Genomic DNA, 18,050 nt, shown 5'->3' on the forward strand with positions numbered 1-18,050 from the left:
TACTTGCTTGCTCAGCATCTTGCTGAAAATGCTTTTTTGTCATAGTTGTTAGTAACGGTCATTATGAATTCAACTTCCTCAAGGTTAAAGAATACAATTTGTTTTGGTTGCTACCATAGGAAAAAAAATGTATTAGTGAATATCAAGCTAAGGCTCAAACATACTCAGGCGTAATATTTTGTGAACCATGCAGACTCTACGCATTCTGTTAGTGCGTGGTGGTGATTTTGTTGTCAGGCGAACCGATTGCCTACATTTCTCGTGACAGATTCCTTCATTTCCCACAATCCAAATGGATACTTGCTAGCTTAATGAGCTAGTTTAGCATCCAGCCTAAATTTTTCTCCACCACACCAGCTATCACACACCTGTTAGTGCAGCAGAAAGCGGCAGTCTTGCTGTTGCGCGTCCTTGGACTGTTTGCACTGACTCGCAGCATCATACAAAACAGTTCGATATGAACGCTGTTTTCCACCAACAGCAGTGTTGTTTGCAGTTTCCAAATTCGTGTACAAGGTCTTAGAAAGGTACCGTTGTGCCGACGTGTACAGCGTACATCTGCATTGATTCCACTTCAAGTACGCACGAACCTCCTCTAAGTTAGGTGTGCCTCAGTATATGGGGGGCCTTTACTGACAACCCTTTATTTCTTAAGCAATGATTCCAAGAAGCGTAAATTGCTACTTCTTTAACTTTTTGTTGAGGCAAGATGTGCTGCAGTGTAAACATACAAAAGAAGGCTAGAGAAACATTTTTCATTTCAGAACTCCAGTTAATAAACGGTTGGTGCCTATTTCCACTGGTCACCAGGTCAGGGCTACTTAGACAAACCAATTAACATAAAAGTTAAATTTGTGGACTGTGGGACGAATCTGGAGTACCCAGAGAAAACCCACAGACACACAGAGAGAACATGCAGACTCAAAGGAAGAGATTCAAGTCTTGGACCTTGTAGTTGTAAAGCAACCATACCGACCTCCTCCACCATGCCTAGAAACAAAACAGAAAAAGGAGCAATCTGAACCAAAGGTCAAGAAACAACACCAGGATGATTAGACCAACACACAGAGAGAGCAGAACGTAAGAAAGAACTCAGATCTTCTCCAAAAAACTGATCTGAGGATGAAATAACTGCAGGTACTAAACAGCAACGGGTAAAGACCCACCAATCACACCAAACTGTGTGTGAATATCTTCATTATTTATGAATTTGATTTTAATTTGTTGTCATCTTATACTCAAAGGCATCATGGTTCCGTGTAATAAGTAGTATTACATTCCATCCACACACCGTTTGAATAACGGTCCCCCAAAGTGAGGTTTTGATCTCTTCTGACCAGAGCACCTTCTTCTTCTTCATGGATTGTGTCTCCAACATGACATGTGGTTAACTGTAAACAGAACAACCTGCCTGGATACATTGGGTTGGTTTATCACATCAAATCCCTGTTAATCTCTCCTGAAACTACTTCCATCAGGACCGTTTCAGGGGAAATGAGACGGATGTTGGATGTCACTGGACCCTGCAGAGGTCAGACACATGGAGAGCAGGACTCTGGAAAGCTAACACTGAAGCTCAGGTTTTCTAACTGACGCCCTTGATATCTCAGAGGGCTTTGAGATCCAAAGAGCCAAGATGTTTCCCATCTTGTCTGTCCTGAGAGACAGGAAGGACCAGAACTGTTTGCCTGAGAGACGGGGTCCGTTAGGACGGCAGTTCATACAGAGAGAAGGAAGAAAGACCGCAGAGGGAGTTTTTTCATCTATGATTACAACTGAAAAAGGTTTGAAGAACTCTAGAGAAAGATTTCTGAAAAACGTGAAAAACAATTCCGCCTGGAGTTCTGCAGCCGTTTTACCTGCATCTGCATACAGAAGACAGCAGTGGGAGGAAGCAGAGGACACGCTGAAATCACATTTGTCTCAGAGGTGCCTCTGAATCTCATCCCGGCTTTTTCCTCATTCCGTCACAGCAGCTCGTCTTTTCTTTGCCTTTTTCTTAATGCAGAATCCAGCCGGCATTAGCTGACAATATGTTTATTAGATATTAAATTTTGCTGAAAGCTTTTCCATCCCCCCCACAAGACAGGCTGTCTATTCATGTCGGCTTAACCACTTAAAAAGTGTCAAATTCACATTCTAGTTCATTCAGAACATTTGATGTTTTTGCTTCAAATCCACTTGACAACTCAATGCAATCGCAGCATAGCATAAATTCTCAAGATGTCTCTATTTATTCATGCTTTGCCGTAAATATAATAGGCCAGACCTTAACAATGAACAAATGTTAAAGTAGCAGCAGCATGCCATTAGCTAAAGCTGCAGTATGTAGCTTTTATAAACAATTTTTCTTTTCTTTTTTTCCATTTTTCTTAAAATGATCACTATGTCTTGACAGTAGAATTTGAGACAGATAAATGAATCCATAAGCAATTCAGTTATTCATTTACAGAATTTGTCATGATCTGTAGAGAGTCTGTATTGGTTTGTGTTGTTCATAATCGCCAGATTATGCCGTCAGCAATAAAGGAATTCATTTTGTGTAAAATCTTATTTTTCCATTAAAAACTGAATTCAACCTTCTGCAGCTGCCATTTTAAAGCCAGCTACATTTGGGTTCATTATTTCTATTTAGCAACACATAGTGCAGAAAGACAAGAAGTTGTCCATAACTAATAGAAAAAAATCACATATAATTCAAATGTATGAGGATTACAAACTGACTGCACTGTAGGATAAAATGCATCTGGTACAAGACTAAAAATCCCTCTATATGTTTTATGGATGAGATCTCATGTGAGAATATGCAATTTTTCCTAAACACTGGTATGAGTTTCAAGGCAATATTACATTCATAAGTGCTACTGTGAAGTATTAAATCAGAAGAGGAATATACATTTAAATCTGTAAGATAGAGTTTAATATTTTGTATCTTTTATGCAAAAAGAGAGAAAATACTCCTCTTTTTAAAAAAGCAAACAAAAAAAACAGGCCCCTTCTCTTAAAATATTATCAAAATGTGAATAAAGTTGACATCACAGTTCAAAGAAATTGCATAAACACTACCTTTGAAACAAAAAACAACGTAAAAAGCATATTTTTCATGTGTTTTTTTTAGCGTTAAAACCCAGTGAATCTTCAGCCACAGAAAATGATCTGAACATGTTGTTGGAGAAACATAACGGCTACAATATTCATTTGACATTAGATACAAATTAAAATGATGCGACAACAATTCAAACGTGTAAAAACAAGCAGAGGGAAAATTTCAATATATTACGTAGTGACAACAAATAATTGTCAGTTTTTTGCTACAGTGGAAGTTTGTTTTTCTCATTGACTAAATTCTTTAGCTGCAGAAAACAGAAATTAGTTCCTAATGGAAAAATGAAATTGAGGTTGTTTATTCTTATTGGCATAATTTGGCAATAATGAGCAACACAAAATGAACTCCAGACTGAGCTCTGAAATTCCTCATCAGAACAGAGTGATAGCCAGGAGGCAACTTCAGAGAAAATGAGAGCAGAAATATGATTTATCTTTAAATGAATCTGGTAAAAGAAAAAGAAAAGGAAAAAAAAACTCGTGGTTTACACATAAAATAACTTGAGAATATCCAACGTGCTGTCATATTCAGGAAATATGAATATGATATCACTTTTTATGTCTTATTGCCTGACTGATTCCCAGCAAAGTTACAGGAAATGATCACATTCAGCAGATTTAGATCGTTTCTTAGTGGCTGCACATTATTAACACACAGGTGTTTGAAGCTTATTGATTCAGTTTTTATTTTTTTATTTTTCTTTCTTTTGGCTGTACAAAGTAGGATTTTAGTCACTTTCAGTGCAGTGGAATTATTTATGTGTATCTCAGAGCTAATGACTTGTGTTTGTGTTATGTAGTGAAGCAGCTCTGCAGAGCGACGACGTGACTAATGGAAGACTCTCCTCCACCAGGAGGTTTATTCGCTCCTTTCCTATGCTACCAGAATAATGAAATGTGTCTTTTCTGATCAATTTCAAGCCAGCGAGCTGATAATATTAAATATCACTGTGAAACACGCCATTAGCTGTTTTAGTTCACGTCTATTAAACCCAGTGGACATTCTGAGGACGACCACAGCTGGGTCTTTTGTTGCTCCAATTAAATTTTCTGCAATAGCCAGTTTCATAATGTGACCCAAAGGCAGAATGACTCACCCTGCAGGATTAGTGGGATTGCTCAAAAACTGCCAGCCTGGATCTTTTGCTCTTAGCTAAAAGTCTCTACAGCTTCATAAGCCAAATGCAGCGTTTTGCTGCTCATAATGCTTATTCAGACACTTTCTGTCACACAGCAGCAAACACTGATGTCATTCATGACCTGAAAGGCCAGCACGTAGTGTGAAAGGTGGAGGATGGATCTTTTTTCAAAAAAATTTTTTTTCCGGTTTAATCCATCATCTGAAAATAAAAATAAAAAACGTAACTGCAAACCTCCCAAAACACAACTGTCCACTCAAAATGGCGGACCAGGCAAGGAGGGTGTTAATCATCGAAACAGCCAAGAGCTCCACAGCTCAGTGGGACAATCGGTCAACATGACAATCCTAATGGAGGAATGGCAGAAAGTGATCTACTGTTGAGGATAAGGATCCCTGTTTGGAATAAGTCACGTAAGGGTCAGAGCAACCGGGCTATAGCCATAGGAACACATTTTGTCCCTTATAGGCGAACTCTTCCACGTGTGTTGAAAAGCTCTCACTGTACATCAACCTGAACGCATCAACGCCACCGTGTTGACGCCAAAGAACTTATTATAACTTCGCTGCTGTGTGAGGTCTGCGCTCTTCTTCTGCGCATGTGAGTTTCAAACTGTTCACACAGGACTCTCATTGTGGTCGTATTTAATAAGTAGTCTGAATTACCATGCAAAAAAATAAAATCATATTTAAGCTAAAAGTCAGAACTGAGCATCGAGACCTGCTGTGTGAAAGTAACACACTGTATTCAGAACCAAACAGCTCAGTCTACACAACTGAATGCTAAAAATTAATTTCAAAACTAACTAAGTGGGCAGATGAGCAATGACAACGCTTTCTTTACATCCTTTTTTGTGTGTTTTTATCTTAATTATTGCCTGTGTGAATGTGTCCCATGTCAACAACTGGATGCAAAATATTGTTTCGTCAGACCTAACGATTAACAACGAAAGCCAATTTTTCCAGATTTTTATTTGTGAGGTTTTCTATTGTCAGCCTCGTAAACAACTCTTCAGACCGTAAGGTGACAGACGAGAAGGAAGAACGCAGCCTTTAATAGAACTAGGGCATCGGTTTAATCTGATTCCCGGAGCTTCGTCTCTCCCAAGCCAGAAACGCTTGGCTTGTCTTTCCAGAAGCTGCTGCTGCTGATATCAGAGGTTTTGTTGTAGCGCAGCCACAAGAGGTTAAGTATAGCCTAGAAGCATTATGTGGAGGTGATTGTTACCCGACACACACTGCTTTAGGTAAATGATGCCACATCAGTGCCTTTATTTGCGTTTGATACCACAGCATATCCAATTAGATCACTGGTGAAGCCAGGCTGCCATGTGTTGTAGCCATGTTGAAAAAAATCTGCTGATGAGCAACTGTCAGACTTGGTGTACACAACATAAATACGCCACTGCCATCAAATTTTCATAAACATGATTTAAATATTCCAGAACTAATTGGATTAGATTACTTTATAAACCGTGTGGCTGTATCTGTCTGCGCTGGTGAATAGTTATTCACCTCAGCATGCTGAATGCTTGGAATGGCTCCAACTGACGGCAAACCAACCTACTTTCTGACGTACTGAGCTACTATTTGACAACTAATTGACACTGAACATTTATTATCAGATCATTAAGCATTAAAAAAGGAATAATAGGTGGCAATAGTAACATACTCCATATTCCTGATGACATCCTTACATTAATTTTACACCCTTCATCCCAAAACGCACATGCTGTACAAACTGCATACTTCAGACATTTGATCTTCCATAAAATTTTCATAACTTCAGGCTAAGACTAAGTTGAGACATTTTTTATGTCAGCGTATATATTTATAGAGGGAAATCTGAAAACATTGGCAGCAGTAGCTCAGCAGTACCTTCCTGCAGGAAGGTGTCACCTTTAAACAGAACCCCGGACCAGATGAAGCTTTTATTAAAAAAATAAATAGAGAAAATAGTTAAAAACTGAATTAACAACAAAAAAAACGCCACTAAGTTGACTAACTTGGTCAAACATGACATGTTAAAATAAACCGCAACAAAAAAATAATAAAGCCTCATTTCGCTCAGAGCACAAAGCACAGAATTAGACCGCACATGATCACCAATACTTGATCTAAGTTATTTCTGTCAATATTGGGACCAATTCAGATCAGTGCATTTCTAGTTCTCTAGTTATAAGAGTAGAATATGAGGCTGGTCTTTTAAGTCAGGTTAAGCTTGTGAAGCTATTAATGTATTTCAGTTTGCTGTACTGGTGCAGAGTTATCAAATTTGTAATTCAGTACATTTATGTCTGCGTTTAAAAAACGAGAAACTTTATAGGTCAGTACTGCTCTGTTTTTCTGGATCGGATCAGAATCAGATGATACTAAACCTCAGATATCAGTATCGGTATCAAAAATGTAAAGAATGAATCGGTGCATCCCTACATGGAACCAGCAGAACCTGCAGTGTGGTAGAAACATCTGGATCAGTCAGATGATTATTACAGATTTGAGAAGTAGAACTTTAGATTCTCTTCTGAATTTGACAGACAGCTAATTAAATATATTAACAGATATTATGTTTGCTCCGAGTGCTGCAAAATATCTAAACATATACTTGTTATTATAATCCTGAATTTTGTCTTACAACTAATTTGCATTTGTTGATCTCCATTTTTTCCATCAGCATCTTGCATCCACCACTGTCACCATCATCTAAGTTACTGAAACGTAAATCAGTTGTGGGCATTAAGGGCAGTAAAACTATTGAAATGGCTCAATCACTGGTAGTCGGGGAAGAGTCTGAAATACAGCAGTTCAAATGCTCCTCTTCATCCTTTGTTATGTTTTTTTTTTTATGCTGCATATATTGAAGCTGCACTGGCATTTGGAATTCCATATAATGTGCTGCTCTAGTGCTGATGAGACCAAACAGAAAATATATTTGCCTCATACATGCATGATGCACACCCCTCTCATTTTTTGGCATAAATCTGTCCAGAATACCAACAGATCTCCTGCTTCTCTTCAGTTCACTGAATATGCATTCAGTTATGGTTTTCCTCTGTCACATAAACACAGATGGTCAATAAATTATAACGTGCGCTCAGATGAGGCTTGTTTCTCTGTATCTTATGAAAATAATTACTTTGGTTTTTTACAATGGAAGTTATTAAATTTGCTTATCATTTCTGCGCGAATTTGCAATTTTAACCATTTATTACAACTTTTATGCAAATCTGTCCAATCAGCTTCATGTTATCTGTATTTCCTTCTCCTTCTGACCAATCACTGCAACTTGGCTGAATATTGACCAATCTTCTTGTCCCGCTCCTTATTTAACTTCTCTAAAGCCAAACCTGGAAGATGAAAGCATGTGAGATGCTAAATAATAACATTTTCTTTTTCTTTTCTTTTTTCAAAAAACAATACTGTATGATTTGCTCTTTATGTTGTAAACAGTTCATGTTAACTTGAATGACCAACATGGAATTCGTCTGTTGCACTTTGACCTCTCCTCAGGACGTGATTTGATTTGTATTAAGGTGCTATTTCAAAAAGGTGCTTGAAAATATTATTTGAAATTTAAATATTAACTACAAAAATCTTTTTGGGAAGGTTATGTGAAGCAATTCAATTTTTTTGTGAGGAAAATTCCAACTTTGACCAGAACGTTTTGAAAAATATGCTGCAAAATCTTTAATTTTAGTCTGCAACAATTAAAAACAAAAAAACATTAGATCATCCAGAAGAGAGTGTTTAAAAAGCAGCTATTAAACATGTTTTTTTTATTAGGCCCACATTTTTGTGTTTAAAATATATTTCTTATTTGTCTGGAAAGCCAAGAATCTTTACTGGGAGAAATTCTTTCTGAACAGAGGGACGCTGCTTCTACAATTACATCACTCAGCCTACAATATAAGAAATTATAAAAATAAATGAATAGTATATTAAAAAAATTGTAAAACATTTATCAGTCGTCTTCTACTGAGTCACAACCCGTCTGTCCATCAAATCTCAAACATCAATACTGATTTCAACAAAATGAATTCATCAGGAGATGAAATGAATTCTCAGAGGCTTCCTGTCTTCCAGCTCATCTCATCGCCTTCAATCATTAATAAGGTTGATAAACCGGGAGATGAATGAGTTATTAAATCGGTTGTGTTTGCAAAGTGGAAGCCTGCACCGTCTTTCTGATTTCAACATAATATCCAACATCACATTGGGGTTTTTGCACATAATTGTTGATCTATTTTGAATAAACAATAAAAAATAAACAGGAAAAAAAAATAATAAGGCGAATAATTATGCGAACTGACATCCAATTTTGCACAATTTGTTCTAAAAGAAGATAAATATCTTATCATTTCATGTCTCATCAACATACAATCATCTTAATCTCCCTTCACCAGATAAACTCATAAAGTATTCTCACATTAAATGACACTTAAACATCACGTTCTCCACATTGAATGTACAATTATTTACACATTATTCATATCAACAATAGCATTTGGTGTTTGTGACCCATCCTGTACAAGTTATTTTACACTAGACTCATTTTTCGTACAGTGTTTAATATGGCTAATTTAATCAAACTAAAACTATTTGTAGTTGTTCTAATACATTGTTTTTTAAAATGTTGTGTGGTGATGGATGGTTTCTTACTTTGAACATAAATTGCACAGTTTTTTAATTTTACAGGGTCCCAGAATTGCAGTGCATTATATTTCAAAAATAAAGGTTGTGTTTGCTCCCAGTATCCCACTTTATGTAGAATTCTTACAGCGGCTGTAAGTTTGATTTGTATGCGTTGCCCCAAATTTCCACACAATTACTCAAATATGGTATTTTATTATTATAACTTCATGTTTTCATTCACCGCAATAACTAACAGAAATAAAGGGTTTAAAACATCTGCCTGTGAGAAATGAATCTACACCATGTTCCAAATTATTATGCAAGTGATATTTTCTCAGATTTTCTTAAATGGTCAATGCAAATGATGGTCAGTATAGTCATAGTATACTGTAATAGTCATGAACTATTACAGTATAAATCAAATTTTACTGAACAAAGCTCCCCATGAGAACAATATTTTTTTCAAAAATAAAAATCTCAAAATGCACTGATCCAAATTATTATGCACAGCAGATTTTCTAAACATTCTAATGATTCTCTCCCCATGATTTCAGCTCATAAAATGACTCCACCACCTCCTTGCTGACGTCACAGCCTGTTGGGACGTGGTGGCCGTCCACCACCAATCCACTACTGCGTCCATCTGGGCCATCCAGGGTTGACAGCAGTCATCAGTGAACAAGTCTGTTTGAAAATTAATCTTCATGTACGGCTGGGCCCACTGCGACCGGTTCTGCTTGTGAGCTCTGGTTAGGGACCCAATAGTAGGTTCATGCACCGCAAGCCTCTGGAGGATCCTCCACCTTGAGGCTCCAGAGGCATCAGCAGCTTCAAATAACTGTTTGCTGCTTTGTAAGGACATTTTAACAGCTGCTCTCTTAATCCGATGAATTTGTCTAACAGAATCTTCCTTATTCTGCTTTTATCTGTACAAACCCATCTTTGTTCTGAATCAGCCACAAATCTCTTCACAGTACAATAACGTTTCAGTTTTCGTTTAATATCTAATGTTTTCATACCTTGTCATACGGCACTACACTATCTGATGATTTTCATCAGCAGACAGATTCTTTCTCTTTCCCATATTGTTTGAAACCTGTGGCCTGCTTAATAATGTGGAACATCCTTTTTAAGTAGATTTCCTTTAATTGAGCTCACCAGACAAACTAATCAACCAGCTCTCTGAAATGAATTATAGTGATTCAAAGAGTCCTGACACATAATACCATTTATACATTTAATAGCACAACAAAAAATTTAATCTTTATGAGACTTAAATACAATTAGCATAATAATTTGGATCATGGTGTATATGCTGCAAAAACACAAACTCTTTCCGAGTAAACTAACTTACAAGTGACTTTTCAGCAAGAGATAAAAACTTGTTTAAAGTCAATAATTTCTTAATATTGATGAAAAAGTACTGGTTCAATTGGCAGATTATTTAACTTATAACAAGATATTTTTTCCATGTTTCTAGTGGAATAATCTACCAATAGTAAGGAGTTATTTACTTAAAACAAGCTTCTATTTCTTGCTGTGAAGTTGTAAGTTAGTTTTCTTTTACATTAAGTGTACTAAGATATTTGCACTAGAAACTGGAGCAAAAATACCTGGTAAGATTTATTGTTTTTGCAGTGCAGAGTTTGTTTCACTTCCTTTAGTAATGAAACATTTTACTAATATTCTGCTCTGCTTAACCTACAGCTGCCTGTAAAGACTCCAAGCGGGCTTTGGAGGTATCCCAGCATGCCGAGGACATGGGTCTGATCCTGGGCGCCTGCGCCGGCGGTCTGGCGGTTCTGGTTCTCCTCCTGGGGGCCATCGTCATCATCGTGAAGAAGGGGTGAGTGGCTGTCGGCTGCCAGACCGGGACCGGTTCAGAACCCTTTCGACGGTTCTGCTGCCGGTTCTCTGTCCACCTGTGCAGTAGGTGATCCATCACCGTCCCACTTGCCAGCCAACGAGAGTAAATCCCAGCCAGAGTTAGCGGAGCGCTAATCCTCCACCTCGCCGGGGGCTTTTGTGTTCGCTACGAAGTCTTCGTGTCGGACCGTCACATTCGCTCTCGCTGGGCGGCGCCGGCTGCGCTCCACTTGCAAATCACCTCTGCAGTCGCGCGCACCTGCACTGTGCCTCTTCCTTCGCTTGCCGGGCGACGTGGAACGCTCATCTTGAGTGTGAAAAATTTCATCAAAGGGCATGTTATTCCATTGCCCACTCAATTACATGAGGCGGGCAGCTGTGAGGTGCCAGTGGATGGCCTGGTAATTGGTTAGGAAGGTTGTTTTCTATTTTCCAGGAGGGGGCTGGGAGATTCAGAGCTCTCTCTCTCTCTGGACGGAGGGAGAATGAATAAGGAGTGTTTAGAAGGAGGCAGCGACTGATAAGATTCAGCAGCCATGTTTATATTTAGCCAAAAGATTAGGCCTTTCTGCATGTACAGTCACTGCATTTGCTATAATTGGGTGAAAAACCAGAAAAGCCCTTTCCCCTCTCCACCTCCATCACCGCCCCATATACACACATTCACAAACACAGGGGAGCAGAGTTTACGCCAAGCATATTTTTGATACCGATGCATTTATTTAGAGCAATGCGGAGGGTTTAAGGTCGCCCTAGACTCTTGTAAAATATTTTAAAGCTTCATTTTATATGCCATAAAATTGGAAACATTAGGCTTGTAAGGCTTCACTTAAAAGACTGAATAAGTACAACTTTGTTTTCAATTTCTATCTGTGATCTTTCAGACACACTAAATCAGACCCCAAGCATAGCCATATCGCAAAACAATTGTTAAAAATCATACAGCGAGTTCTCCATCTTACGATTTAATAAATGTCATGAATCGACACCGTATTTGATTAGTTTTTAAAGACTCCAATTATTTTAAAGACTGAGTTGAAACGACGCTCTTAGGTTTAAACAAAGCCTGTTTCACAGAACACTTTAAGCCACGACTGAAACACCTTCATGTGTTTTTTGAAAAGAATCTGGTCTGACTGGCTGGTTTTAATTTGGTTTACCACTGACTCCCAGTGCTTGTGTCTCAGGCTCTGCAGTCAGTACGCTCCCCATACCCGTCCCCCACAGCCGCTCTTACCTCTTACAGTAGTTTTCAACAGCAGCTGTCGCATAACTGCTTCCCGTATTCTCAAGTCCATAACTGGTTGCACCCATTACAGTCAGAGGTTCCAACATACTCCCACATACTGTAAGTTGAGGTTTTATTGCTGAGCAAACCGATTGCCTACAGTTCTCACAAATAATTCCTTCATTTCCCACAATCCGAATGGATGCTAGTTTGTTTGATGAGCTAGTTGGACATGTAGCCCCGTTTTTTCTCCATTACGCCAGCCACCTGTCAGTGTGTCACAAAGCGTCAGCCTGGCTGCTGCGTGTCTTTGTGACCGATTCTCAAAATCTCAGTCGCCTACAAAACAGCGAACACCATTTCTAGCCGAGTAGTTTCCTGCACCACACCAGTACGTGGTTGTACCTTTTGCGTCTGTTCCCGCCGAACATGACCGTTTACGTTGGGGGGCGGTCACAGTTTCTATTTGTGTTTTTGATACCTAAAATTGGTGATTGTTTGAGTAGCCGATGGTCTGGACCCCTCTGTGGGAGGTTCAGAGCTGCTCCACATATCAGAGGCTTCCCTTTAATACCTAGAGTCACTGCGAACACATTGTTCAGCGGCATTCAGACAAACTCTTCATTTCTTAGTTGATGCCCATCTGGATGAACCATAATCACCTCTCTTCCTGTTGTTCTCTCCTCACTCTCTGTCTCTCCTTCACGCTAATCAGAAGGGACTTCTATTCTTACCCTTACTACCCGTAAGTTACTCCTCTGTCCCTTTGCTCTCCACCCTCCCCCTGATTGTCCCTTGTAGCCCCCGGAGTACTAGAGAGGAAAAAAGCATTACTGCCCCCCTGCATTCCCTCCACCCCCACCCTATACTATTGTACACACCACCTCTACCTTCTTCCAGACCCACAGACCATTTCTTGCTATCTGATCTCACCCCCCCATGCAATTTCAATCTTTTCTCCCCTTATCCACCTCTCTCACTATAATTTGTCATCTCCTCACAGCCCACCCCTCCTGTCCTCCTTATCTCGTTTCCCCTGTCTTACACTCAATCTTCTTTCCCTTCTTTGCTGGCCTCCTTCTGCTACGTCTCTCTGTCCTCCCACCACTCTGTGTGGGTCTCTGCAGTAGGAAGAAGGTGGCCATAAACAAGGCGGCCATGTCCTACAGGCAGGAGAAGAGCCGGAAGCTGAGCCCGCTGGACTGCAGCCTGACGGAGCAGAGCACCCTCCAGCAGGACGAGAGGATGGCTCACTCCTTCATGGACGCCCACGGCTGCAACGCTCGAAGTAAGGCGGCGGCGAGGAGCATATGGGGCGCTCTCGAGAAAAAACTGTCTGGAGACAAAGCAGCTCCCTCCTTCCTGACCTTCAGCTTTGTTTACTTCCAAGCATGCATGCAATCTGCTCTGCCAAGACACATGGTGCTCTCAGCAGAGAAGTCTCTTGTCTGTTTGAATATTCCACTCAGCCATCCCTTCAGAAACATTGACTTCCCTCTCCCTCTGCTGCCGCCTTCTCTTATTTGCGTGGATGTAAATAAAATAAAAGATTGTATTGCAGTGTGATTTCTGTGTGTTGCCAGATGAGCAGCGTAGCTCGGTCAACGAGTCCAGCAGCTTGCTGGGAGGCTCGCCGCAGCGCCACTGTCGGAGGAAGAGTTCGCCGTACCACACGGGTCAGCTCCACCCGGCGGTGAGGGTCGCCGACCTGCTTCAGCACATCAACCAGATGAAGACGTCCGAGGGATACGGCTTCAAGCAGGAGTACGAGGTGAGGCGGGAGGCAAGGGAAGACAGATGATCTGGGAAAAAATAGTCAAGCTTTTCTGTTTTCTCCCAGAGCTGTCAGTACTAACTGCAGAAACACACCGCTCAGTCAGAAACAACCAATCAGAGCCAGGAGGAGGGTCTTAGTGCTGACAGCCACTCTCGTGTATGCGCTACAGCTAGTTCATCCCAATGGAGTGTGCGATGGATGGACGGACGGACTTTATTTTCATATGTGTCATTCACCCTTTCACAGGTGCCCAACCCATATAGGCTCACAAGACAGACATAAATATTCTTTAAACAAAAGTGTTCCCTTTCTAAGGCGTCAGGCCTTCAAAATCAACCGTGCTAACTGAAACACAAAATACTTCAATAAATAACACATTTTGTCCTCATCAGTTAAATAAAAGAAATCTGGATAAACATCAAGTATTTTAGTAAGTAAATCATTTCTCAACCTCAAGCACAAAGGACAGTAAAACAAAAAGTGAACTTCACTCTCATTTTTCCCCAAATCACGCCGAGAACATCTTCAGTCATCCTGGGACTTGGCTGTGCAAAGGCTAGTTAGTTTAGCCACTCATGACAGTGGATAAACAGTTTTCCTGTGACAGTAAGTTGTTTCTCTGACATTAGCACATTGAGCAACAAGTACACAAGCATGATTGCCCCTCCTCCTTTCTCTGACTGGTTGTTTCTGACGGGGGATCCATCAGAAACGACGACACGATGAGAATCCTTTTGAATTGGGACACCACACGTCAAATTTATCAGATTTTGATTTGTAAAAAATGCGTGAACTTCTCACCACGTTTCAGATACGCACTGCCCTGTGTTGGCCTGTCACGTAAATCCCTACCAACATTCTGTGGCTGTAAGCTCACAAAATGCTGAACATTTTCAAGGGACAAGAATACTTTTGCTATGGATCGTATCTGCTCTGAACGGCACCTCCGGTCTTGGTTGATTCTCTTCAGTTCTGGACGAGAGAAATGCGCATGGCCTCGAGTGCCACAACAGTTTGTTTTTTTGTTTTGTTTGTGAGCATTTTTAAGACAAACTCCATGAAGCCGGGTCCTTGAACAGCTGAGCTTGCCAGTTTGCCGGCGAAGACCTTGCGCTGAGCCCTGCAGGCTGTTGTGTAAGCTCCGACTGCTCAAGAACACTCAGATTTCCATGGCCAAGCAGCTCAAGCGCGCGTGCAGGACGATCCTTCACCGCTCTCCGACAACTACAGCGAGAAAAACAAGCAGAAACAATCACACAGCGTCTTCTTTATTCATTCATGAGCAATCAGGAAAAGTGAAGTTTCCCTCATTAGTGTTGGGTTTCCTGCGTGGTGTGTCCCTGTGTGGACTAATTGCGCCTTCCAAAGTCACACCTGCTGCTTCTCTCTCTGCCTGCTATTATCTGCAGTCCTCCAGATCAAACAGTTGTGATGAGTCTTTTTCGCACCTCCACCTGCCGGAGAGCGAGATGCACTTTTTCGATTCATTAAGCCGTCCCTCGCAGGCCCGGCAAATTTCCCGCTAACAAAATCAATATATGGGTCGCTTTTTCAACTTGGCACTCTAGCTTCCCATCGCCTGGAGAAATAAACAAGATGAAGGAGATCAGCGAGCACTCTGCTGTCAGACTTCATAACCCTTATTCCCCACCGGGGCCGGCTGGCTCTGCCATTGACCATTGATCTGCAGACGTCTGGCGAGGGCCCTCGGGGGCCTGTGTGGGGCGGTGGCGAGGGGAGGGGGGGGGGGGTTACAGTATTTATAAGGATCTCTGGATTCCTTCCAAACAGGAAGTATTTAGATGAAATATTATATAAAGGATGCACCACAACGAAGCCAGAAATCACAATTATTGGTTGGAAGTGGTTAAAGCTACAATGTGTAACTTTTACAAAAATATCTTTTACAAAAATATCTTAGTAAAAATATCTTATATACTGTCACAATGATGTGACAGTATAACATGAGAGACCATCTGTGAAAAGATCCATCTCCTCCGCCTCCTCTCTGAGCTACTATTGCTCAATGTGCTAATGGTGGAGAAACAGCTTAAGGTTACAATGATAACCCTAAACTGTTACCGTTACAGGAAAAACGTTTATCCGCCGTCATTGGTAACTACGCTAACTAGCTTTAGCATTTGTGGCAGGCGATGTTGTGGTGAACGGAGAGGGAGGTGTGAGCATGAGAGTGATTGACAACGGTAAGACCCTCCTCCTGGCTCTGATTGGTTGTTTCTTTGGTAGAGTTTCGACTGAGTCAATCAGTGAACAGAAGAGCAAGTTGTGAATGATGGTCCTGATTTTCGGCTCCGTTTTAGAATTACAGTCTGCCCGTAGAATTTAGCGATGGCAGCGGAGGAGGTGAACAAAGCCGTTCAGTTTGTGTTGGTCACGCTTCTAAATATTGAATTAATGTTAACAGCTGCCTTGTTTGGATTAACACTTCTCTCTGTGCAGTTAAGGACTGTTGCTTACAGCACATCACAGGCAGACGTTAATGATTGGGTAAAATATAAGTCTTCGTCAGAGGCCACACCTCCAGGAAGCAGCTGTTAAGAGAGTCCAGACCCTCTGAATGAAGCAACTTGTAGAACAAGCAGCTGGTTTTTACCAGGCTGCGTTCAGAGTGATGTCAGCACGGCCAAGGCCACCATCTTGTTTGACAAGCAAGATTCACAGGGTTTTTTTTTTTCTATTTCTATTCTATTTATTTGCATTTTCTATTGAATATTTTAGATATTCTCTACAAAAAAATTGCAAATCAGTGAATCTTTGGAGGTGTGTTCTACAGAAACGTTGGCAGATCGGTGGAGGTCCACTGTTTCTACTTGAGCTGCCACCTCTCTGTTTCTAAAAGGTTTATCTGAGAGAAAGAGGTAAAGTGAAACACATTTCCACTTAAGTGCTGCTGCTAAACAAAAATGCTTGGTTTGTATATGAATGTTTCTCTGGTAATTAATATTAACTGAAATATGACCTGTATCCATTAGTGGCTGCAGTTCTCACATCAGCTTGCGTTACCCAGCTCTCTCTGATCTCTTGGTCCAGTTTACTGTTATCCATAAAGCAGGGAGATTAAACAACGAGTTTAAATGCAAAAGAAAAGGACGCGGGTCTTAAATCACTCTCTTCTAGGTGCAAAGCTTTAATACCCGTGGTTTTCATCTTGTGCCGTTCATCCTCGGCTTTTTACCAGATCCAGTGACTCATTTTGCGGCGGCAGCAGATTCTGTCGATGGAAGCCGTATACTGTAAACATCAGCGGACCTCCAAGGTATTCCAGAACGGCGGCTTGTTTAAGCAGCGCGCCTGTCTCTGCATGCCGAATGAGGGCGAGCGCAGCCTCAGCCTCTCTCTGATGTGTTGTGGCAGATGTCTGCTGATGGCTTGGCAAGAGGCTTTAATTCAGGAGCTAATCAGACTTTGGGGTAGCGCTCAGCAATGCATTAGCAAACTCCGTCTAATTGCGACTTTCAAGGTGTTTCAAAGACACATCATGTTGGGCAGGCATGTCCAAAGTCCGGCCCGGGGGCCAATCACGGCCCGCGGTCAGATTTCATACGGCCCGCAGCTTCGGTTTTATAATGTATTATTTATGGCCCGCCTCCACTGTGAAACAGAATAAATAAATCATAAAACTTGAAACTGTAATTCCTCCTTTCACCAAATGGTGGCAGCACCACTTTAATACTATCAGTCTGCCTCCGTGCAGCGAACAGCTCTCCGCTCATTTCTGCCATGGCCACTGCAAAGAAAACGAGGAAAGTTGACAGTGAGGGCCGCCGCTTTCAAGAGAGATGGGAATTACAATACTTCTTCACTGAAAATCAAGGCAATTGTGCTTGTCTAATTTGTGATGAGACGGTTGCCTTGTTTAAGGATTTCAACGTAAAAGGACACTACCAGACTAAACATGCTAACACATACAACAAGCTAACAGGAAGTGACCGTGCTGAAAAAGTGAAGCAACGCCATGCTGCACTGGCATCACAACAGCGATTCTTCACGCGGGCCTGTGAGTCAAAAGAAAATACCACCAAAGCAAGCTACGAAGTTAATGTTAATAGCTAAACATGGCAAACCTTTTACTGAAGATACATTTATCAAAGACTGTGTTATGAAAATGGTGGAGAACATTTTGCCCTGAGAAGAAGCAAGAATTTGAGAAAAATGTTTGCCTAGCAGTAACAGTGTGGCACTGAGAGTTGAGGACATGAAACTGAGTGTTTTGAACGGCAACGTCTGTCACTATCAGCAGTGAAGAGCCAAAAGAACATTTATGCACCTGGATTTATGGCACT

General features: G+C 40.9%; 1 protein-coding gene across 4 annotated transcripts in view; it reads left to right on the forward strand.

Annotated features, from left to right (window-relative positions):
* The window catches only part of ptprua (protein tyrosine phosphatase receptor type Ua), a 195,961-nt gene that overhangs the window by 141,149 nt on the left and 36,762 nt on the right, over positions 1 to 18,050 (forward strand). For 2 of the 4 annotated variants that reach the window (XM_028035255.1, XM_028035256.1), the window contains exons 14-17: positions 10,583 to 10,721; positions 12,685 to 12,714; positions 13,097 to 13,257; positions 13,553 to 13,740. In XM_028035255.1, coding sequence (XP_027891056.1) covers positions 10,583 to 10,721; positions 12,685 to 12,714; positions 13,097 to 13,257; positions 13,553 to 13,740 — 518 coding nt within the window. The remainder of the gene's footprint in view (positions 1 to 10,582; positions 10,722 to 12,684; positions 12,715 to 13,096; positions 13,258 to 13,552; positions 13,741 to 18,050) is intronic. The other 2 variants (XM_028035257.1, XM_028035259.1) reach the window with 1 other exon arrangement.

The sequence above is a fragment of the Xiphophorus couchianus genome, chromosome 13, assembly GCF_001444195.1.
Source record: "Xiphophorus couchianus chromosome 13, X_couchianus-1.0, whole genome shotgun sequence".
NCBI lineage: Eukaryota > Metazoa > Chordata > Actinopteri > Cyprinodontiformes > Poeciliidae > Xiphophorus > Xiphophorus couchianus.